This window comes from Citrus sinensis, chromosome 2, assembly GCF_022201045.2.
Source record: "Citrus sinensis cultivar Valencia sweet orange chromosome 2, DVS_A1.0, whole genome shotgun sequence".
Classification (NCBI taxonomy): domain Eukaryota; kingdom Viridiplantae; phylum Streptophyta; class Magnoliopsida; order Sapindales; family Rutaceae; genus Citrus; species Citrus sinensis.
The window spans coordinates 1,363,540-1,386,104 of record NC_068557.1 but is presented as its reverse complement, the minus strand read 5'-3'; the positions used below and the strand labels follow the sequence as shown (position 1 = coordinate 1,386,104).

The 22,565-nt window shown below is 35.2% G+C and overlaps 4 protein-coding genes across 9 annotated transcripts; 2 read left to right on the top strand and 2 right to left on the bottom strand.

Annotated features, from left to right (window-relative positions):
* Window positions 1-145: 145 nt before the first annotated feature.
* Window positions 146-4,370, top strand: LOC102607702 (hypothetical protein). 4 transcript variants are annotated; one of them, XM_006492586.4, is made up of 11 exons: window positions 146-585; window positions 799-894; window positions 1,293-1,498; window positions 1,587-1,696; window positions 1,805-2,042; window positions 2,152-2,334; window positions 2,415-2,483; window positions 3,072-3,311; window positions 3,389-3,457; window positions 3,536-3,599; window positions 4,005-4,370. In XM_006492586.4, exons 2-11 carry the CDS (start codon window positions 867-869, stop codon window positions 4,130-4,132), a joined length of 1,335 nt encoding a protein of 444 aa, XP_006492649.1. In that variant the 5' UTR covers window positions 146-585; window positions 799-866; the 3' UTR covers window positions 4,133-4,370. The 4 variants fall into 4 exon arrangements, with proteins under 4 accessions (XP_006492649.1, XP_006492648.1, XP_052290723.1 ...); XM_006492585.4 differs by lacking the exon at window positions 799-894 and having other exon boundaries at window positions 147-585; XM_052434763.1 differs by lacking the exon at window positions 799-894 and having other exon boundaries at window positions 149-585; window positions 4,052-4,370.
* On the bottom strand, window positions 4,318-7,412 carry LOC102608579 (hypothetical protein). 2 transcript variants are annotated; one of them, XM_006492589.4, is made up of 3 exons: window positions 6,856-7,412; window positions 4,671-4,957; window positions 4,318-4,513 (listed from the first exon to the last, which is right to left on the bottom strand). In XM_006492589.4, the coding sequence occupies exons 1-3, from the start codon at window positions 7,223-7,225 to the stop codon at window positions 4,457-4,459; spliced, it is 714 nt and encodes a 237-aa protein (XP_006492652.1). In that variant the 5' UTR covers window positions 7,226-7,412; the 3' UTR covers window positions 4,318-4,456. The 2 variants fall into 2 exon arrangements, with proteins under 2 accessions (XP_006492652.1, XP_006492653.1); XM_006492590.4 differs by lacking the exon at window positions 4,318-4,513 and having other exon boundaries at window positions 4,528-4,957; window positions 6,856-7,411.
* A 2,050-nt stretch (window positions 7,413-9,462) lies between these two features.
* On the bottom strand, window positions 9,463-13,797 carry LOC102609075 (uncharacterized). The gene is made up of 3 exons (XM_006492591.4): window positions 13,130-13,797; window positions 12,336-13,029; window positions 9,463-10,689 (listed from the first exon to the last, which is right to left on the bottom strand). Exons 1-3 carry the CDS (start codon window positions 13,447-13,449, stop codon window positions 9,649-9,651), a joined length of 2,055 nt encoding a protein of 684 aa, XP_006492654.1. The 5' UTR covers window positions 13,450-13,797; the 3' UTR covers window positions 9,463-9,648.
* A 4,501-nt stretch (window positions 13,798-18,298) lies between these two features.
* LOC102609367 (DEAD-box ATP-dependent RNA helicase 38) lies at window positions 18,299-22,565 on the top strand. Of its 2 annotated transcripts, none has more exons than XM_025093209.2 (8): window positions 18,299-18,691; window positions 19,258-19,551; window positions 19,707-19,934; window positions 20,338-20,403; window positions 20,845-21,246; window positions 21,344-21,455; window positions 21,881-21,978; window positions 22,146-22,565. In XM_025093209.2, exons 1-8 carry the CDS (start codon window positions 18,428-18,430, stop codon window positions 22,200-22,202), a joined length of 1,521 nt encoding a protein of 506 aa, XP_024948977.1. In that variant the 5' UTR covers window positions 18,299-18,427; the 3' UTR covers window positions 22,203-22,565. The 2 variants fall into 2 exon arrangements, with proteins under 2 accessions (XP_024948977.1, XP_006492655.1); XM_006492592.4 differs by having other exon boundaries at window positions 18,302-18,691; window positions 21,881-21,966.

Here is a 22,565-nt window from a genome sequence, read left to right as displayed (position 1 = left end):
TATGAGTTACTTTTAATCTTATTTCTTGATGTCACAAGAAATTCAATGGTTAGGAATTTTGATCAGGGAGTCTTAATCTTTGATATGTATTGGAGATTAATTATTGGCGAAATGAGTGAAAGCGGGAAGGATCTTCAAGAAAATATCCTGTCACAATTAGAAACACGTTCCAAAAACGATCATCCAATTCGTGTGGCGGACTTCAAACCCAACCATTAACTGAAAATAAAAATATAATTAAAACTAATTTCAAGTCCGGTTTCTTTCTCTCTCCTCGGCAACATTCCTTTGGCCTTTGCTCAATCAAAATCCCTAATTTTATCCCCAAATCAAACGAAATTGAATCGCAGGCCATAATTAGAATTTCTATCTAATTGATCCCGATTTCACTTCTTTTGATCGATTCTGGCTTGAAATGTGAAAATTGCCGTGAAATTATCGGCCTTTGGCGGTTAATGGTCCTCGAGCTTGAAATTTTTTTTCAGAGAAATCGGTCCACTTTTGTCGTTTTTGAGCTGATTCGAAGTGTAATTTAAGGTTTTTTTGAAGAAACGGTGATGGACTTTGAGGTTTTCGACAGTAGTGGTAAGGTTTCACTTGAAAATTTCGTTTTTTGGTTGTATTTCGTGATATCAAGCTTGAAATTTGTAAACTTTGAATTAGTTTTGATGATTTTCAACCCCATGCTTGTATTAAGTTTGTGCTTAAGTAATTATGAGTGTGGTGTTATTTAAACTGATTAACAATTGAAATTAAGTGAAATATAGTCATGAATTGATCATTATAAATTGTTTTCAGTTGTCTGTAGCCCGTGTATCGAAAGAAATTAATCAGTTAAGTAGCTGAAGATTTGATTTGAAAGAGAGATGGATTACCAGCTTTCTGATAGCAGTGGTGAGTTAAGCTTAAGTTACAAGAATTAGTTCATGAATCACGTGTTCTTTAATTGCTCGATTTGGTTGCAGTATAGTTAATAATTTTGTAGGTTGTGTGGCCAACAATAGTGCTAGTTATTGTGTGATAGAGGGAGAATAAAACATAAATTCTTCTGCAGGAAAAAGATCTTTCTTTGTAGAGTTATTTTTTTTTTCTATTCCTGCTCCGCTCATGAATGTGGATGCAAGAGATAACAAGAACTGTGTTAGTTGAATGGGATGAGTTAAATACTTTAGATGTGCCACTGATGCTGGACAAAGATATCATTTTTTTTTTCCTTTGAAATTCTTTGTTTCTTTGGAAGCTACATGTTAGACAGTCTCTCTTTTAATGGCTTCTGTACGAGAAAATTGCAGGCACGGATGATGACCTTCCTCCTTCACATCACAATAGATTTCAGAGAGGGGTTCGCCCCACTGGGAATGGAAGATCTGCAGTTATAGGTTCCGCTTCATTACCTAGGATGCAAAATGACATGGCAACTCAGATCCACAGCGTTGAGCAGGATGCATACAGTTCAGTCCTGCGGGCCTTTAAAGCTCAATCTGATGCCATTACTTGGGTAAGCTTCACTTTTTGTATGCATACACTTGAGTCATCTTTAATAAATAAGAGTAGGTTCGAAAGCCATTCTTGATATATACTTTCAGGAGAAGGAGAGTTTAATTACTGAACTTAGAAAGGAGTTGAGAGTATCGGACGAGGAACATAGGGAGCTTCTATCAAAGGTTAATGCTGATGACATTATCCTGAGGATAAGGTATGATTATATCATGACATGCGTGCTCAGCAGTTTTTATCGTATGGATTGTGACTTACTGATCCATTCTGCCTTTTAACGGGAAGTGTAAATCAATCATGCTGTTAGGGAATGGAGAAAGGCAAGTGGCCTCCAGCCTGGCATGCCCAGCATCCCTCAGCCGGTCCATGATCCTGCACCCAGTCCTACCGTTTCTGCATCACGTAAGAAAACAAAAACATCGCAGTCAGTAGCTTCATTGTCAACTGGTGCGCCATCTCCTGGAATGCATCCATCTGTGCAACCATCTTCATCTGCCTTGAGACCAGGTCCACCACCTGGATCTAAGGGCAAGAAACCAAAATCAGTAAGTCTAATTTGTTTTTCTGAAAGAAAATGATAAATTAATGTGTTTTCCATGAACTGCCTGGTTGATGGAGTATTTTTATGCTCCATTTCCGGTGAAATGGATGCAGTTTTCTACAGGTCTTGCTGGGAGGGGCCAAGTTGCTAATCGGGGTTCTTCTGGCGCTTTTCCAGCAAATGGACCTTCTGAGGCAGCAACTTATAATCCCTTAATTGGAAGGAAAGTTTGGACAAGGTGGCCTGAAGACAACCACTTCTATGAGGCTGTTATAACTGACTACAACCCCAATGAGGTATCTTCAGCATTTCACCATGCAGTAGTTTTGTAATCAATGGGCCTCCTTTAATTTTACATTTTCCCAAACAATGACAGGGGCGGCATGCTTTGGTTTATGATATTAATACAGCTGATGAAACATGGGAGTGGGTCAATCTCAAAGAGGTAATATTACTGCCATAAGTTTTCCTTTCCATTTTACATGAACTTGTTTAATGGTAGTGTGCAGTGTTTTAAAAGTAAAAGCTTTCTGCTTCTTGTGTAGATATTACTGTATTTTCTTATATCTGCTCTGATGCTTGTTTCTCTTATCATGCCTTGGGATAGTGATAAGGTGTTCGTGTGGTTGTCTCAAACCACATTACTTTATGGATTACTGCTATCTTTTCTTATCTTTCCATTGTTATGCTAATGTTATGCAGCAGACTTGTGTTATTGTGTGCACATGTACTGCTAGAAGGTTCCTTTTGGAAGTGAGATAAAGAAATTTCAATCAATAATTAGTCATGTGGCTGAGTTACTTGTATGTTTTTAAATGTTTTTGGCCCCCACTCTTATATTTTTAAACCCACATCATCTGTAATTGGGAATTTTAGGCTTTATTCCTTACCTTGCCTATCTTGCTCATCAATTTCTGTTATGTAGTTACCGTGTAACCTGCCCCATCTTTTGTGATAAAAATACTCTAAAATTAAAATCTTCATTTCTTATAAAAAGCCTACTTGCTGCTAATCTTCAGTGTTGTCATGATAGATATCACCAGAAGATATTAAGTGGGAAGGTGATGAGCCTGGTATTTCTCGGAAAGGTGGCCGTCCAGGACCCGGTCGTGGGACTAAGAAACCTTTGACGCGGGGTGGTGGTGTTTCTGGTGCAGGAAGAGGTAGAGGGACCATGAAGCCCAAGAAAGGTTTTCCTTTCTCCCAGAATGGTATTGGCAAGAAGCCTTTGGGTGATATTGAAATACTTCACACAGAAACTCTAATTAAGGAGGTATGCGGGCAGATGAAAAAGTTATATAGAAATTGTTGCTGATGTATGTTTTGCCTAATTGTGGTGGATTTGAACAGGTTGAAAAAGTTTTTGCTGCTAATCATCCTGATCCGACGGATGTCGAGAAAGCAAAGAGGGTACTTAAAGTAAGCATCTAACATCTTTGTACTAAGTTATTTTGTATTCTTTCTGCAGTTCATTCTTACGAGTAAATTTGAATGCAGGAGCAAGAACTAGCCCTAGTCAATGCAATTGCAAAGCTTGAAGATGCATCTGACGGTGAAAGTGGTAATAACTGATTACATATAACCATGTTCTATAGTTTAGGAAGCATAATAAAACCACGCTGTCTTCTGTTGTATCATCTAATAGGAGTTTTTCGAAGATTCAGATTTTGACATGTACTATGCTGTAAATTTTCAGTTTGCTAGTGTAATTCTCCTTTTCCAGTTAAAAGTCTCAACGCAATGGGTCCCATATGGTTGCAATGAAATCTATTCAAATTATGTGAATTGCTTTCCTTATGATAAATTCTTTGGCTGTCAAATATCCCTGTGAATATGGCATAAAATCTTGCTACCATGTTGAGCTTATTATTTTGAATGATATGAAAGAGTCCTCTTACACCGTGTTCGATTTATGGTCATTGATTGTGAAAGCAATCCGATGTTTTTGTTTTCTTTGGATTCAAAGCAGAACAGGGAGAACATCAATTCTCACAAGGGCAATCTATGAACCAGGAACGAGGATGGCGAAAACGGCCATACAGTGAGATGGGTGGAATGGTTGATGGTTCTGCCGGCAACAACAGCGGGCAATAACGGCAGATAATCAATGCCGATGAGGCAATGATACCGTCATTTGTAGATTGTTGTAACATGTTTTAAGCTCTATGACCAACTAGGCCAATGTACTTCAGGCTAGTGGTGTACTTAATTTAAAGTGACTTAGGTTTGGTTTCGTACTGTCATTGTAAGCTTATTTTTTCTCATTGCTCTTTAGATGCTTAATGTAAATTTTTTCTTTCCATGTAAAGATTATTTTCATATTGTTTGCTTCTCTCTTCTCTCTCAATCATTTGAAATGCTTTCAGAAAACAATTTCAAGAGAAAACACGATCCTAAAACAAATTTTAACGGAGGCAGCTACCCAAATGATTTAAGATTTATGTTGATGATGATGCAATCCAAGCATATGATATCCTGCAAATAAAACAAATATGAAAAATCAGCATATACATAGAATACATGAGAGTTGCATGTAAAAGAAATTACAGGAATTCTGCATCAAGCGCAACTTCAAGAACTGGCTGATATTTTGCTACTACAATGATGCAATAAAATCAAGGATAAGGTTCACCATCTGAGCATCATAAGCAGGGCCTTCCATTTGGAAGTGGCTTGCGCCTTCAATAAGGTGAGTTTCAACACGCCCGGCAGCAGAACTCAGCTTGTTCTGCAGCTGTTTAACACTAGTAAACCCATCTCTAGTTCCCATTACAAAGAGTTTTGGCTTTGGAGATTTAAGGATGGCTTTATGGTGTCGCCCAAATAGGATTGAAGCCATCATACCGAAAGGGTATCCCAAACTTACGTAGCCAACAACTTGCTCAATCTCATCGACTGCAGAACCGGCAATTGGGGCACCTGATAACAGATCATAAGGGATAAACAAGATGTAAATAAAACTGAGTCTGCTTTCACAGTTCAAGGACCTTGCAAATTCAATGGATATTATACAGCAAGAGCAGGGTTGAAGCACACAACATCAATCATCACAATTCAAGTAGTATCATAATATTTTATTACAGAATCAATCTAATGAGACAAATGAATGATGGAAATTAACTTGAAAACTCCTTACATCTAATTTATTTTTCTTTTCTTTTTCTTTTTTCCACGATAAGTTATTAATTCATCAGGCTTTATTGCAATTTGATCAGTGAAATCAGAAGTCAGTTACATTCCATGGTCGTACGCACCAAATGTTCTATTATCTATTGCAGTATCTGAAATGCCCAAGTCACTGCAAAATTAATATTCAAGGCAGAAGAAGATGAATTCACACTTGTTAGGCATATTATATTGACAGGTAACAATACACCTAAGCAGTCTCATGCTTGTCCTGCTATTACTATGAAAATGCCAGAGGTAAAGGAATTGATAAAAACATAACCAATTGGCATTCTAGGTGCATACTACACACACATGAAATAACTTCCTCTGTAAGGACAGGTATCCGATAAAATTGTCAATGTAGTAGATTGATTTCTTCACCTAATATGTACATTGCTCAATATTCAGTAGTTGTATCAACTAAGAAATTTCCATCAAGAGGTCATGACTGGGCTCTAGCCTTTGTCAACGAAATTCACACCATCACAAATCATTAAGATAAAGATTAATGCTTCAATTGTAGCTTAACATATTGATTAGTTATTCATTTAGTTTTTTTTTTTTTTTTTTATAATCAAGGTAAATATCATTTACTTGAGATTCATTGCATAATTTTCATGGAGGTCACTTGGGAACTCAAGCTTGATCATCACAAAAGCTCCCCAACGAGTTTCGTCCTCCATTCAAAAAGGGTTCTAGGAAAGGAAACCAATCAGAATGTGGCAGTTTGTGGAGTTACTAATTGACATCAATTAGACACTCACTAGAACCAAGAACCCATGTAAAGCGGAACAAATAAATAAAATAAAAAGGCCCAACATGAATGTTCCACGCAAACAGGTTGAATATGAGTTAGTACCTTGGGGGTTAAAATATTATGAACCTAATAATGCAACTAACACCAATATAGATCCTTGGGATTTGCACGCACCATCCCCAAATAGTTGTTGAAAGGAATTGAAATTTGATAATAAGGAAGAAAGAGGAACCTGAATACAACTGCAAAAACTAGAGAAAATGGCTCCAGAAATATCTTCCTTACATCCAACAAAAGGGAGGAAAGAAGGAGGGGTGGGGTGGGGAGGAGGAAAGAGAGAATTAAATCTAATCTTCTAGAATTCCACTAAAATTTCATGGTTCCCAAAAGAAAATTCATATTTTCCACAGCAATTCTCTATTAAAATTATCTAAACATATTAATTCAACAAACCCTCAAGAGCACCCTCCAGCTTTCAGAACACCAAAATAAAGCTAACTGCAGAAAAATTCATTGACTGACCATTGCCAAAATCAAGCAGAGCGTTAAAACTCCCTATTTTGAAATCTAATATGTCGAGAAATGTTTGAAAATTAACTTGACACCATAAACCAACTCACTAAATCAAAATAAAACTTTTTTGACTCAAAAAGCAGGATAGCAGCTTTCCACAGATGTATTAGTGGAAAGTTTCCTATTTTCCCTCACCAAAAGCAAAAAGCTTTCTTTATTAATCTACCATTAAGTCCGACACCAATACAAATCAGCATCCAATTTCACAGATCTAAAAGATTTATAACCACGAACACAAATCAAACAAGCAATTTACACACAATCAAACACGATCCATCAAAGCGACATCAAAAAGCAAAAAGCAAAAAGCAAATCATACCCGCAGAAGAACCCACCAAGAGAATCCTATTAGTGGGCAAATTTTCAGAAACCCATTTGCAAACAGCAATAACATCCTCAACTTCGGCAAAGCCAGTGAGAGAAGCCTTTCCTGTGGACCTGCCGACACCTCTCATATCAAAAGTCACAGCTTTGAAACCCTTATTAGCCAACCCAGAAGCTATGCCTTTCAAGAGCCCTTGACAGCCACCCAAAATCGAGTATGGATGAACAAGAACGATCGCCAAGCTGCTGCTGTCATTTTTTACCTCTCCTCCTTGTTCTTCTTCTTTAGGTCTGAACACTCTTGCGTTAAGCTTCACCCCATCAGTTGTTTCCACCGCACAGGACTCTACTGAGTAGCTTGACATATTTATGTGGGAAGGATCAAAATGGGAAATGGGGGAGAGAGACAGAGTGAATGAAACTTAAAAATTAAAATGGAAATTCTGTTCTTTCTGTGTGAGTGAAGAGTTTCAGAGATTAAAGATGACACTGACAGGGCCATCAGAGTTGTTGTTGCCTTGTTGGGCCGGTTTTTTGGGTGACTTGAGGGAGCGGAAACTTGCAACAGCTTGCTTTGTTTGGCTTTGCACATTTCTAAATCTAGATTTATTACCGTAAAAGATATGTGATTTTTTTTTTTAAAATGATAGTCTATTGATATTTTACAATTTAGGTAAATTTAGAATGAAAATTTTTATTCTATTCTTAAGTGTGGAAAAATTAATGTGATCATATTTATTATTAAAAGATAAAAAGAAAGTTTGTCAACATAATCTCTATTTACCATCACCCTCTCGAATGAAAATGAGATAAATTAATATTTTCGTACTTTTAGATAATAAATTAAAATTTGTTATTCTATTTTAAGGGATGAACAAAATTTTACTATTATAATTTTGAGGCGAAGTGAAAGAACAAAAATTAGGACTCGAACCAATGAGGGCACAAGTTCTATTACCACTGTGCCAAAGGCTCAACGACAACATGTAATTTAAAAATTTACCCGATAAGAGAAAGAGGCATGTAAAATAAACTTAGAAGCAAAATCTTATTTTTCTCATTATGACAACACCTTATCAAAATTTTACCAATAAATTAAAAGAAAGTTACAACTCAATAATCAATATTCACCCAACCTCAATAATAATCAAACCATTGAATCATAATGAGAATAACAATAAATTGCACATAACCAACCATATTATTTTCATTCGTTAATTGTTATAACCAACCATAATATTTTCATTCATTAGTTGAGCTACTCATTCTAATTCAATGTCTTAGAAGCTACCATTACTTACATCTAGAAGTTTTGCCTAAGAATTGAGAAGAGAAATTTGTATGAGACAGACTTATGATCTCAGCATGTTGAGGCGGTGAGTCTATCCAATAGTATTTTATCATATGACATAATAATAAGATTTACTAATAGTGTCATTAATTTTTTAATAAAAAAATTTATAAATCCCACTATAACACCAATTATTATATCACATAGCAAAAGAACAAACTCACCACCTCAGCATAAGATGGTGAGCCTTGTCTTGTGCAAATTTTTCTCAAATTTGAGAAATCTATATTTGCATTTTGGGAGAATTGTTGTAGGATAATTAGTATTGATTTTGCAGCATCAATTTTCTAACTATCGAGTTGTCCATATTATACACCCTTACGGATTCAGAAACTTTTGTTTTTTTTTGGTATTTTTTTTTTAACATCAAATTAGAACTACTACTCATCCCTCTCGTCTCCTATGGAATTCTCTTTACGTAAATAATGAGAGTGTAAATTTATTTAACCATATCATTGTTTTGAAGTCTACCTCAAATATAATTCGAAATTCGACTTTTAAAATCAAAATGAACTCATTTAGAGGTGAGTTCGTCATTCAACTATGAATGACTTCTCTTAAACCCACCGTAACTTAGGCTTGAAAATTTGGGTTTCAAAAATCAAAATTAAAGTGTACATTGCAAAATATGATATTTAAGTGAAAAAGACAGTAACATGTACGCACATGTAATATTGAAAAAATAGATTTATGAATCAACTTTATGTAGAAAGAATTAGAATTATTTGTAACTACTAGAAAAGTCAGGCTATGAGGAATACACCGATTAAAGGTATGTGTGAAATTTACTTCTTCTATCTTTGGAGGGTTCAAGAAAATCAACACGTACACCAAATTACTTTTTGCATCATGGCTGGTTGCTTTCTCGGTGCAGCTTTTCAGCCCAAATCAGTTTTAAGGTCAATGAGAGATAATACTGTTATTTTATATGTACAGTAATATTGTAATATAAACAGTATCTCATTTTCAGTCTTGGTTGTGTCTTAATACTATTCAAATTTCAGTAATTAAAAAAAAATTACTAGTTATATTTTTGTTGAAGTTAAATACGTCTTTATGATTATGTACATCAAAATTATCTCTCTACTCAATGGACCAAATGCACCTCAATTTCTAAAGCAAAAATGAAGCAAACTAAAATTAAAAAAAAGCCTATGATTCATCCTTACATCTACATGCTGCTATGTGTGTGTGTTTATATATTAAAAAAAAAAAAAAGAAATGCAAATGGCTGCCACAAACACTCTCCAATTTCCAAACACAACTTTTCTTTTTTCTACTTCATTCTCTCTAATTGAACCATTTCTATCTTGATCTCTTAGTAACTAAAACACTAAACTGATCAAAAGGAATCATAACCCAAAAAAAAAAAAAAAGCAAAAAACCTCTCAATAATATACATTATACAACAATCATTCATGCATGCACCCTTTGATTTCACCTCCTTGTTCTTTTCCGACTCCTGCCTCCACCACCAACTTCGCTTTCACCATTATCTCTGCCCCTCTTCCCCGACGTCTTCTCCGGCGGACTCATTGCCCCCGAAGCCGATCTCTTCGGCGGCCTCCCCACTCCTCTCCTTCTATTTTCTTCCCTCACCCCTCTTCCCCTTGAACTTCTTGTAACTCTATTTACATCTCTCCTCGTCACCGACCTCCTCTTCTTCTCCTCCTCTACTTTACTATCCTTGCTATCGTCGCCCGAGTCGTCGTCATCGTTATCATTATCGTTTTCATCTTCTTCTTCGTCGTCATCTTCCATCACTTCACTAGGTGAATTCTGCTTCATTCTTTTCAAGAAACTAGCCGCCCCTAGCTTCTTCTTCTTTACAGCATTTTCTTTCTTATTCTCTGTCTTAGCCTCCAAAGTATCATGAGAACTAAGCTCATTACCACCAAACTGATGCTTCACGTCACCACTCCTACTGCTACTTCTTGAATTTCTCCGCAACGAAACAGACCGCTCTTGGCTCCTCTTCTTCTTAATACCCTTATCCTCAATACCCACAAACGAACTATCAACCTTCTTCTCGTTCACCTTCGGTTTCTCTTCAACTTCTCTATCCTTTCTATCTCCTTTTTTACCATACGCATTCTTGGATATTGCTTTAATAGAGCTGCGTTTCCCACACACCACCATTGTTGAACCTCTGTTAGGCTTTGAAAGGGAAGCGGGCGGAGGCTGTGGTTGTTGTCGATGATGTTCGGGTTTGGGTTTAGGTTTAGGTTTAGTAACAGCAATGGGTTGTTGCTTACGAAGCATATCGGTCATTTCTTTAATGACTAGGGTCCGGAGTTCTTGTGCTGCGGCATATTCCTGAGAGCTTTTTCTGAAGAAAATTACGAAGTTGTTGAATAACAAAAGGAGATCTCTAAAGAATTTTTGGAAACAATTGGAGTAAAGCCCTCTGTCAAGCCTGGATTGAATTGTTCGAAGATCAATGTGCTGCCTTACCAACTTCTTGTACCTCTCAGATTCCTGCAGAAAAACACTATACCATTATTGATCAGTTCAATAACGCTCTCTGTTGTGCCAGAGAATTAAAATACAATTTTTTGTTAAAATAAAAATACTACACGCAAGCATAAAATGTCGTAAAAACAAGAAACAGCCGTAGTCGTGCGATCAAGTAATGGGCCCCACTGACGAGATCCTAATCACCGTTGGATTCTCCTCAATTCAAGCCAAGTCAGAGGGTCAACTGTTGGCACGGCTTCCCATACACACAACGATGGACTACAGACCATAACTACCAATAGCCAAGAGGCACCAGGCAGTAAAGAGGAAATGACATCCGGATCTCCTAATTTTACTGAAATCACAAATAAACTATTTCCTTCCCAATATAGAAAAAGAGCTCGGGGGCCTGAATGTTATTATCCAGCCCATGACAAAACTACAAAAACTATAAAAAAAAGAAGGAAAATTACAGAAGACTCCCGAGAAGGGCAAAATGGGCAAAATGAATCGAAAAGAAACCAACGCGAACGTGGGTTAACCCGTTTTAAAGCCGAAGTTACCCTCCCTCTTTCCTATCGCGTTCCAAATGGAGCAAAGACCAAGACCCAAGAAAAAATTATTCCAAGCAAAACACTCGTAAACGAGCAAAAAACTTGGCCCATGAAAAGTCCTACGTGCAACAGATAAAAAAAAAAAAAAAACCACTCACTCATAACTCGCACCTTAAAGCTAAGCAATCAATCGAAAACCGACGTGGCATGGCATCACCCAAGTCACTCAAGGCCATTTAGCTATTGTTTCAAAAATTATTTGGTTAATGTTATAAATATTATCGGATTCCTTAATAAGTTAAAATTTACGCATGGTCTTGTACTCTTCCTTGTTTTTGGGTGTAAAAAACTGTCATCATTTGAAGGGTTGAAAAAATTATCATCTTAGGGGAAAAGAAATTCGCAAAAGCATGGGCCACGAGTCATGTTTCTCTCCTCAAAGATAAACACCAATTATTTTGGGCTTGCATGATTCTGGCTCATACTAGACATAAAAAAATTTTAAAGTGAAAAAGAAAGGAGACAAATAGGTGAAATGTTCAATCAACTACAACTTTAAGAGCATCCTTCAATCTAAGCACCGGGAGATAATAAACAAAATTACTATAAATAAATAAAATTTAATCATTTATGAATGTTAAAATTGTGAAATCTATATTGTAGGATACCATGGTCACAACCTCAATCCAAAAAAATATTCTAGGATTTTTTTTTTTTTTATTCTCGACAATTTTACTCGTGCTCCAAATCGCATGGAGTCCAAAATTCCAGTAGTTGGGACCCACGTCAATACGTTGAATACATCCATACCGTCGTTTCTTCAAAACGATGCTTAGATTAGATGCCTAATGTGATAATGCGATGAAACAATTCTTTATTTTTTTTTTTTCGAGGACCAAACAACCACCGCAATTTTTTCATTTTTACCGATAAGTTCCTATTGGATATTACGTGGAAAGCTATCATTGCTCCGGATTGAGTTGCCTACTATTCATGAACAGAGTGCATGTTTGAACTTTACTTACCTTATTTGATCAACCGGATTAATTAAATTAAATTTCAATTTTTTTCTCATAAAGAATATTCGTTTAAAAAATAAAAAAGTTAACATACCTGGCTCCGAAGCCGCCGCTCAAAGTGCGAGCTGAGCCGATGAGACCGTATCATCCCAAGAAACCTCACTAACGGCTCAGATTTTACAGCCAATACCTTTTTTGTGGCGGGAGAAACCTCCTCGTCATAGGGCTCCTCGCCACTACGACGACGTTTGTTCCTCGACAAACTAGCTGAGCTTTGTACATCGCTGCTCTGCTTTCCCTCCCTTTTCGACTCGTCCCACAACTCGTTCGACTCACTGAGTCCACCGACTGCACTCGTTTTATTCTTAACGCTTTCCACTTTCCCCTCCGACGCAGTTTTATCATTATCTTCGTCGGTTTCTTCTTTAACATTTCCAGTTCCATTTCCATTTTCATTTAATTTACCGTTGGATGACCAGTCTCGATCCTCCCGGTCCGGTCCACTTTCGGTTCTGTTTTGGACCGGATCATTTTCAACATCCGGTTCGGGTTTCATTTTCTGCTCTTTCTCTTCCTCCCCTTCCGCGTCGTCGTTTTGTTTCTTGTTTGTCGTTTCGGCCTTTTGGGTAGTGGAATTGGACTCGTTGAAGGATCGGTTCGAGTCGCCGTCGCCGTCGACGGCGGCTTCGATCTCCGGCATGGCTTTTCTGTCGCTCTCCAGATCTGCCTCCGGCTTCATGCTCTTCTCCCTCTCCTCTTCCAATCTCTTCACCTTCAATTCCAATGACCTGCAAAACACGAAAACGTCGCCGTCGTTTCACAGATCTCATCACATAAAGCAAAATCCCTCAGTCTCAGATCTCAAATAAAAAAAAACAGCAAGTTTACACGATCGAAACGTCGCGTCGTTGAACCTCGGCGCGGAGCTCTTGGACACGAATCTGTCTGAGCTGGTCAACCAACGGGACCAAACTCGTCGATTCGGCGCCGTTTTTCACCGTGAACCGCCGTCTAATCTCATTGAACTTGTCCCTACAGCTCTGCGGAGTGAGCGACGAGAGAGCCGAACTTCGGTTCTGAACTTCCATAGCGATCGAGTCCCAACTCCTGGTCCCGTGGCGGTTTACGGCGCACGCTAGCAACAACTCCTCTAACGTGCCCCACTGTTGCTGCTGCTGCGAGGTCGTTCCGTGGCGTTCTCTGGCCATGAAATAGAGAAGCTAATAACTCATATTACTACGCCTACGCTCATGTCATCATCGATTCATTATAATCATTAGATTGTTATCTTCCTTTTTTTTTTTCCCTGCCTACGTTTTATTTTCTCGTTTTGTTTTCGTAGTTATCGTTTTAGGGTTTCGGCCTTGCCGTTTTGATTGGGTTCTTTTTGCTTTTATTCCGTTCGTTGTTGTTGTGTTTATGTTTTCAGTTTTATGCTTCTTCTTTTTTTTTTTATAATTTTTGAGATTTATGTTTATATTTATAGGGAACGAGGGAGCAAGAGAGTCAAGACTCGAGAGCGCCGTGGCTCTGTTTCGCCTCTTTTCGATTTTTATTTCGCTTGGCGGTTCGGGTCTGATCTGTTTTGGACTTCAGTTTAAACCCCGGAACTTTGTTTGGGAGATTATCGTTTTAGTCCCTGATTCTTTATCTTTTCATGAATAAGCACCACAATTTTTCTATTTATATTAAATAAGTCCACTAATTGTCACTAAATAACAATAGTGAAAAAATGATTTTGTCTTTTAGAAAAAATTAAAATAAGATAATGATTCATTATTAATTAAAGAGTTTGAGTATCAGTAGATTCTCGAATTATGTTACAATGACATGAATTTAATTTTTTTAGTAATTCTTCATTTTTATTTATAGAAAGTAGAAACTAATTTGGCATAAAAGTATTGATTGGATAAGAATAATAGAAAACAATGTATTTACTAAGAATAAATAAATATGAGCTTTATAATCATTGTCAAAGAGTAAAATAGTATTTCAATCATTTTAATAGATTTATAGGCTTATTTAATATAAATAGATAAATTATTTACTCTATTTAGGGAAAAAAAATAAAAAATAGGTACCTAAACGATAAAACACAGTTGGACTTAAATTACTAATTGGCCCTTGTAAACGCCAAGCAAATTCTGATCTAAGATCACAGCCTGTTAGATGATGCACGTCACAGGTCGATTCATCGTGGTTCGAATTTTAAGTGGGACCAATTTGAGTGGAAGAAAATTTCAATTTAAGATCACCGTTAAATTATGATTTAAAAGGGGTGCATCATAGTCAGCGAAGCTTGATTGATCATGGTTGGTTTTTGTGGGACCCAATTAATCCCAATTGTTTAGATTTTTGTAAAGGTTTCTTCGTGATATCCACAAGCACAATTTGGTCAATCCGGGCCGTTATGTTACAGTGTGAGATGAGATACCCGTTAATTTTTTCAGCAGTGGTCTTCTACTGTGGTCTCTCAACTCCGTTAATAAAATGATAATACGCGTCCCGTCGTACATTATAATGTACACGACGGCAAGTATAATATGAACCCTCATTGGTAAGTCATAAATATTATAAAAGTTTCATTTTCTTTTTTATATCTTTTTAGATATTTAATATCAATTACAGTGTGCCATAAGATGGGTGTTAATTTTTACATGGGTAAAAGCTCGTTTAATCCATATATTTTAAAGTTAGTGTCCGTTTAGTTTTTATATTTTTAAAAATACCTCAAACCATCCCTATCATTAAATTATTGACACTTTTGTCATTATCTTTTGTTCCTTTTAACTTATTTTTATAATATTGCCCTATTATAATAATTTTTTAGACATTTTTAAAAAGAAAAAAATAACCCTATTATAATAATTTTTTTAGACATTATTAAAAAGAAAAAAATAAATTACCAGTTTAACACCAAAAAATAAAATAAAATAAAATAAAAAATATATATTAATTTTTGTGGAACACACTCTTGAATTAAAATATTAATTTTTCTAAAAAAATGATAATGTAATTTTTTACGATATTAATTTTTTAGACATACGTGAGCTTCCACAAAAATTAATATATACATTTTTTGTTTTTATTTTATTTTTGAGTTTAATTTGATAATTTAATTTTTTATTAATATCCAAAAAAGAAACATTATTGTAAAAATGTAATATTGTAAAAGCAAGTTAAAAATAATAAAAAATAATGGCATAAGTGTCAATATTTAGTAGCAGGGACGTTTTAAGGTGTTTTTAAAAATACAGGGACTAAATGGACACTAACCTCATAATATAAGGACTAAACAAGCTTTTACCATTTTTACAATAATAGTATAATGTTGTGGTTTCACATCTTTATTAATAAAATGATAATTTACATCTCTTGTCACGCATTATAATGTACACGACGGCGAGTATAATATTATCCCACGTCGATAAGCCATAAATATTATGTAAGTTGTATTTCTATTATATATGTTTTGAGAGATTTAATATCAGGATCGATGTCACTACCTTAAAATTCATTAATAAAATAAATTCACTCTCCGTATTTATGTGGTTCGTTATCAAAAGTGTTGAAACAATTTTTTTTTTTTTTTGTTACAAAATAAGGATTGTAATGATATTGTCAAGACTAGTAGAATAACTATGGTGATGTCGAAGTTAATCGTATCAATCAGTTTATATCAATTTAAATTTCCATGTTTTTCTTGAATTCACGTGACTTTGGAGACGGATTCACCTGTCAAGTGACAATGTACCATTGCACGTTAAAAATGAAGTCTTTTACGTTTTTACTTTTAAATATTCACATATAGCTTATATCAACATCATGTGTTTAAATAGCCGAACTCAATGATAGTATATGTATTAAGAGTTTACTTTGATTACATTAACTATTCGATTCAAAGTTTCTTTCGAGTAAAATGAAGATAAAAGTTTGATTTTATGCAAACGAAATATATATAACAACCAATGAGGTTATTTTAACTTTAAATTATATATTAATTATAATATATATATATATATATATATATGGGTTTAGGTTTATATTTTCAGAATTATAAATAAAAATGGCCCAACCCGTATTGAAAAATATAGATAAATAACATGCCTAATAATTATGAGTATTGGTAAAATATTATAGTAGTTGGGGTGTGTTATGATGAATTGATTTTTCCTTTTTTCATATTAAAAAAAAGTTTTTATTGAGAAAATTTTTTATTAGTGGAGAGAGTATTTAAACCAGGCTTATCCCAAAACCCTATTCTAATTTTTTTTTTTTTTGTAAATCTTCTGAATACATTTTTTTGGGTCTTTTGATTAATGAGAAAAATGAGAAAAAACAGATGTAGTTTAAGATTTTTTTTTTTTTTTGAACTTTTAAGATTCATTTTTTAGTTTTCAAAGCTAAGTAAACAAGAAAAAGAAAGATGGTCAGTTTTCTGATGTAGGCATCTGAACTTAAAAGAAATCTAATGATTGCTAGAAAAAAAAATGATTAATTATGCAGTTTATCAATCTAAATTATCACCATTCCTTCAGATTTCAAAATTTCAAATGTTGATGAACGTTCAATGCGGTGCATTTCATGATCTCAATATCAATTAAATGCCAAAATTTGTTTTAAGTTTTTTTCGTCAATTCCCATGAAATTAGAAACAAAATTATTAAATTAAAAAAAGAAGAGAATATAATTATGTTGATGGCGAATGGAGGATTAATCGTAATTGAATTTGGTCAACAACAGTACGCGTAGGTCAAGAATACATCCTTTAATATATATGCTGCAATATCAAATCTTTTTATCTTTTTATGGATTTAAAGAATTGAAAAGTAATTTTATTTGATTCTAAAGTGTTGTATGCTTTCCGGGGAGAAAACACTTCACTTAGTATCTTTTTTTAAAAAAAAAATTTCAAAAGCATTTTTTTTCTTATATATATTCATATGCACTATAACAAAGTGTGCGTAACTTCGATAACACTCAACTCGCCTAACTTATAAAAGATAATGATTAAGAAAAAATTCAACTCAATTTAGACATTATTCATGTTGCGTCAGGTTGAGTTGAGCTTAATCCAAATGTTCATTTTCATTTTATCAAAGTTAAAGATTAAATTAAACACACCTCGAATTTCTGAAGACATAATCATCATTTAATAAAAGATGAAAATATTACATCCATTTTCAATGTCTGTTAATGGTACCTCAACTTTTGTTTTTAAATTTTATAGTTAAGTATACAATGCGGGTTGGAGAAATTAAATATGAAATTGAGGTTAGGTGCTCCTGTCAGTTGTCACAAAAATGCATAGTAATTTCCCACGTGCAACACTTTATAAATAATTTTTTATTATTTCTAAAACAGGGCTCCAAGGCTCGTTTTCGTCTCCCTCCTTATGGGCTTTATAATGGGGCTGAGGCTTTTAGGCAAGCCCACTCTTTCGCTTTTCCAGAACTATTTTTTCCTAACAATTTTTTTTTTTTTTTCAGAATAACCGAGCAAATGTCCAAATGGCACTAGGACCCCTAATTTAATTAAAATTACAAAACAAGAATGCAGCTTACTTTTGTTTTTGAAAATAGTTGCATTAGGAGTTAGGATCCGTAATTTTATTCGAAAGTCAAAACATACAATTATTTGATCTAATTAATAACGAAAATCTATCTGTAATTAATATTTTTTGGATAATTTTTTAAAATAAAAAATATTAATTATGTCATTATCTCAAATTTTAGGAACCAAACAATATTTATACTTCTTTTATTAGATTTGTTTTCCTCAACTTTCAATTATAAGTAATATACAACTAAAAATCATTTTTATACAAACTACCCACTCGTTTTTTTTTTTCCATATTTTCATTTAATTTGTACAAAAATAATTTGTGGCTTTAGACTTTAATATTACTCTTCAAGGATAATGTGCAAAAGATACGAATTTTGTTCCGGATTGGTTATTTCCTAATAGTCTGGGGACCTATATGTAATTATAATCCCCACTTTTCAATAAAAATCATTAGCGTCGACTCTACGATCCCCTTACCGACTTAGCAAGAAAAGAACTACTCCTATAAATAAACTCGCACACACTATTTCTCTTTAGTAAAGCGGGGGGAAAAAAAAAAAAAAGAAGAATCTCGCTGACAGTGAAAATCCTTCGACCAAATCCCATCACACAACGCCAAATATGGCCGACGCAACCGAAAACCCAGCAGCTCCTGCCACGTTAGAGCCGTTGCCATCAACGGAGCCGAAGCGATCGTGGGGCGACGTAGCGGAGGAGGAGGAGGAGAAGGAGAAAGAGGAGCGGAAGCAGCAGCAGCAGCAGCAAACCGCTAACACATCTGAGGATAAATCAACGGCGGAACTGGACGTCGAGGGTTTGACTATTGATGAGAGCAAGAAAGTCAACAAGTTCCTTGACGAAGCTGAAGACTCTAGCATCAAAACCGTACGAGTCTCTTCCTCTAATTGTAGCTATTGTTATTAAAAAAAACAATTTAATTAAATATTTTATTTATTTCTATTTGGCTGTGGAAAATTTTAGGATCTTAGGATATTAATTATTGCTAAATTAGTTTAAATAGATTATGATTAAAACTATTGATGCTGTTATATAATAAGGATTTGTTATGTAAGAGAAATTTTGAGTGTCCAGACAATTTTTTGTTATATCCCTTAAATCCTTCATTGAGTGAAAATTTGAATCTTGCTGTGTTCGTTTCCCTTACAAGTCGGGTATTGGAACTCTCAATGCTGAGTATATGGAAAGAGGGGATTTAAAAAGTCTTATGGTAGTGAAGTGCAAACTTAAAATGTAGGTCTTCAAGGGATACGTATTATGAAACCTTTGGGCTAGGCTGGTTTTATGGGGCAAGTGGGTTTGTATCGTTACTGATCTCAGATTCCTTTGTTTGATAGATGCAACTGTCATATTGCATCTGATGAGATGATAAAGTTTCGAGCAATGTGTTGTACAGAGAGGTTTATTTGTTTATTTACTCTTATCTGATTTAGGTTACGACTGGTGATACACCTTATACCTCCGCAACTACATTTGAAGATTTGAATCTCTCACCAGAGCTCCTAAAGGGATTATACGTGGAAATGAAATTCCAGAAGCCTAGCAAGATTCAAGCCATCAGTTTGCCTATGATCTTGACTCCTCCCTACAGAAATTTGATTGCTCAGGCACGTAATGGTTCTGGCAAGACGACTTGTTTTGTGCTTGGGATGTTGAGCCGTGTTGATCCAAACCTCAAGGCTCCACAAGCACTTTGCATTTGTCCTACCAGAGAATTGGCAATTCAGGTTAAATTTCCCCTCTTTTTTTTTTCCCCCCTTTGGTAAATGTGTTAGCAGCCTTTTTACTAACTATTCATGTTTGAAAATTTGATTTCATTTGCATCTTATTTGAATTTTTACTAAGAATGAGGCAACTAAGGGACAGTATATAAATGTTGCAGAATTTGGAGGTTCTTCGTAAGATGGGGAAGCACACAGGGATAACTTCAGAATGTGCTGTGCCAACAGACAGCACCAATTATGTGCCAATATCAAAAAGGCCACCAGTTACAGCACAAGTAGTGATTGGCACTCCTGGTACCATTAAGAAATGGATGTCAGCAAAGAAATTGGGTTTCAGTCGTTTGAAAATTCTTGTGTATGATGAGGCCGATCACATGCTTGATGAGGTAATTTTATTAAGCAGATTATGGTACTGCAGTTTTTTGATGAAATTATGTGTACATTATTCTTATCAAAGAACAATGTCAAGATGATTTAGTAGTTACTCTTGTTGCCAGAAAAAAATTATTGGAGTTTCCTGCTAGGTTGTTTTAAGTGTTAATTTGAATGAACCCCAAGGGAGTGTTGTGTTCTGTTAGTTGTGTAAGAGGGTTCAGTTCAGTGTTGATTTGAAAGAGCTACTTTTATTGAAACTCTTTGGTGCTTTTTATTGTGGAAATGTTTATTGATGGCTTAATATTTGGGGGAAGATTCAGGGAACCACCCCCCCCCCCCCCCCCCCCCCCCCCCTTTTTTACTTGGAGAGAGGCTCTTGGTCATTGGGTGCTCATAAATATATGAATTATACAGGCTGGCTTTAGAGATGATTCTTTGAGGATTATGAAGGACATTGAAAGAAGCAGTGGTCATTGCCAGGTATGTCTAACTACTCTGCGGTAATATGCTCTTAGCTGAGAGAGGGTGTGAAACTAGCAAGATTACTTTGAACTTTTAGCTTATATCTGTATGCTGGATGTGCTTGCGTTTCTAACTTGTGTTGGGATTATAATTTTGGTTGAATATGCAAGATTGTCATTGTTTTTGCTGAAGTGCAATATTCAAAACAACATTGTAGTTCCCTTTTGTAATCTTTTGTGACATGGACGGAGAGTGTTAATGATTCGGTACTATTTGTGTACTTGAAAGTCATATTCGTGTTAATAGTGGTCAAATATTCCCAGTAAGGGAAGTATCATGGTGGACAAGATAAATACTAAAAAATTGGTATTGGATGCACTGCCCTGATTTTATAGTTTACTTGTCAAACTTTAGAGACAGTAGTTGCATACTTTCTTCTCATTTACATTTTTCTTGCAGGTTCTTCTATTTTCAGCCACATTCAACGAAACTGTCAAGAATTTTGTAACAAGGATTGTTAAAGATTATAATCAACTTTTTGTCAAGAAAGAAGAGTTGTCATTAGAATCAGTAAAGCAGTATAAAGTTTACTGTCCTGACGAACTTGCCAAGGTTATGGTAATCAGGGATAGAATTTTTGAACTGGGAGAAAAAATGGGGCAGACAATTATATTTGTCCGCACAAAGAATAGTGCAAGCGCGTTGCATAAAGCACTTAAAGATTTTGGTTATGAAGTCACTACAATTATGGGTGCTACAATCCAGGAAGAACGAGACAAAATTGTTAAAGAGTTTAAAGATGGATTAACACAAGTTCTTATATCAACTGACGTTCTTGCCCGAGGTTTTGATCAGCAGCAGGTGCTTTTCTTTAGTTTTAAAATTGCTGTTTTTCCAAATGGATGCAGGATGCTTAGTGCTCATGCTGTTGACATCCTGACCCGTTCTTTTTATTCAGGTTAATCTTATTGTAAATTATGATCCTCCGGTGAAACATGGAAAACATTTAGAGCCTGATTGTGAAGTATACCTGCATAGAATTGGCCGGGCAGGACGCTTTGGCCGCAAAGGCAAGTTTCTAAATTAAAGATTTTGTTTTGATTGTCTTTTTTTTTTGCTGAATATCTGATTTGCTTTAAAAGATAGTTGAAGGCAGTTGAACCTGTTGTTTATATTTGCAAGGTTGTTAGTGTCTTCTCTTGATCACATTGATGTAATTCCGATGAGTTCACCCTTTGTTTGAGAAATGGGTAATGATGGATATTATTTGTCAGAAAGACCTTCATGTTGTCATTATGGCTCAACATGTTTGTATTGTCTTGGAATTATTGGAGCACACAAGCTGCACATAGGAGTTAAACAGACTTACTTTGTTAAACTGGGAATAGATTGACTCGTTATTGATTTCTACTATGTATTTGTTACATGGATATTGTCTAGGTGGAAATCGGAAATTGTAATTATTGACCAGGACTTATTTTTTGTAATTTTTCAGGAGTTGTGTTTAATTTGTTGATGGATGGTGATGATATGATTATCATGGAAAAAATTGAACGGTACTTTGACATCAAAGTAACTGAGGTAATCTTAAGAGTTAAGATCCTGCTTTCATGGTTCCAGAATTTTATGACTTTATCAAAATTCAAAAAAATCTGTTTAATTTTTCAGTAGATGTAATGTACAGGTGCAAACATGCACATGTGAAACGCTCTGAATTAATACTGTCTAATTGATGTCTCCCTCCTGCTTTCCAACGTTAGGTCCGGAACAGCGACGAGGACTTCAAGGCAGCACTTAAGGCAGCCGGTTTGCTGTGATGATTTTTCTTAGTCTTGGCTACATCAGTTAATATATCGGCATAGTTTGTTACAAAAGCTGAAAGAAATTGGATCAATCTCCTTTGGTGTCTTTGTGTAACCTTTCCAACGTAACTATGGTTTTTTTTTTTTTCCTCCTTTGGTGGTTTGAGTAGTTTATACATAAATCAAACAAAAGCGGAGGTTGAATATTGTTATGTTGTGTAATCTTTTTTTATTTTTCTCTGCTTACGTCGGTTTTGTAGCATTGTTTTGGAGGCTTTTTCTCGTTCCTGTGAAAACACACAAGCATGTACTTAATGACAGAAATGGGTTCAAATTTTACTTAATATGAAGTAAAAAGTTATGCGGCTTTGCTGAGAC

Bases quoted from the DNA above. Each gene is read 5' to 3' on its own strand.
- LOC102607702 (XM_006492586.4), top strand. From the start codon at position 867: ATGGATTACCAGCTTTCTGATAGCAGTG. The intron at 1,499-1,586 runs GTAAGCTTCACT...ATATACTTTCAG, and splicing joins AATCTGATGCCATTACTTGG to GAGAAGGAGAGTTTAATTAC. The intron at 2,335-2,414 runs GTATCTTCAGCA...AAACAATGACAG, and splicing joins CTGACTACAACCCCAATGAG to GGGCGGCATGCTTTGGTTTA.
- LOC102608579 (XM_006492589.4), bottom strand. From the start codon at position 7,225: ATGTCAAGCTACTCAGTAGAGTCCTGTGCGGTGGAAACAACTGATGGG. The intron at 4,958-6,855 runs GTATGATTTGCT...ATCTGTTATCAG, and splicing joins CTTGGTGGGTTCTTCTGCGG to GTGCCCCAATTGCCGGTTCT. The intron at 4,514-4,670 runs GTGAACCTTATC...TTTTATTTGCAG, and splicing joins CTGCTTATGATGCTCAGATG to GATATCATATGCTTGGATTG.
- LOC102609075 (XM_006492591.4), bottom strand. From the start codon at position 13,449: ATGGCCAGAGAACGCCACGGAACGACCTCGCAGCAGCAGCAACAGTGG. The intron at 13,030-13,129 runs GTAAACTTGCTG...CGTGTTTTGCAG, and splicing joins CGACGCGACGTTTCGATCGT to GTCATTGGAATTGAAGGTGA. The intron at 10,690-12,335 runs GTATGTTAACTT...GTTTTTCTGCAG, and splicing joins AGCGGCGGCTTCGGAGCCAG to GAATCTGAGAGGTACAAGAA.
- LOC102609367 (XM_025093209.2), top strand. From the start codon at position 18,428: ATGGCCGACGCAACCGAAAACCCAGCAGCTCCTGCCACGTTAGAGCCG. The intron at 18,692-19,257 runs GTACGAGTCTCT...TATCTGATTTAG, and splicing joins AAGACTCTAGCATCAAAACC to GTTACGACTGGTGATACACC. The intron at 21,456-21,880 runs GCAAGTTTCTAA...GTAATTTTTCAG, and splicing joins AGGACGCTTTGGCCGCAAAG to GAGTTGTGTTTAATTTGTTG.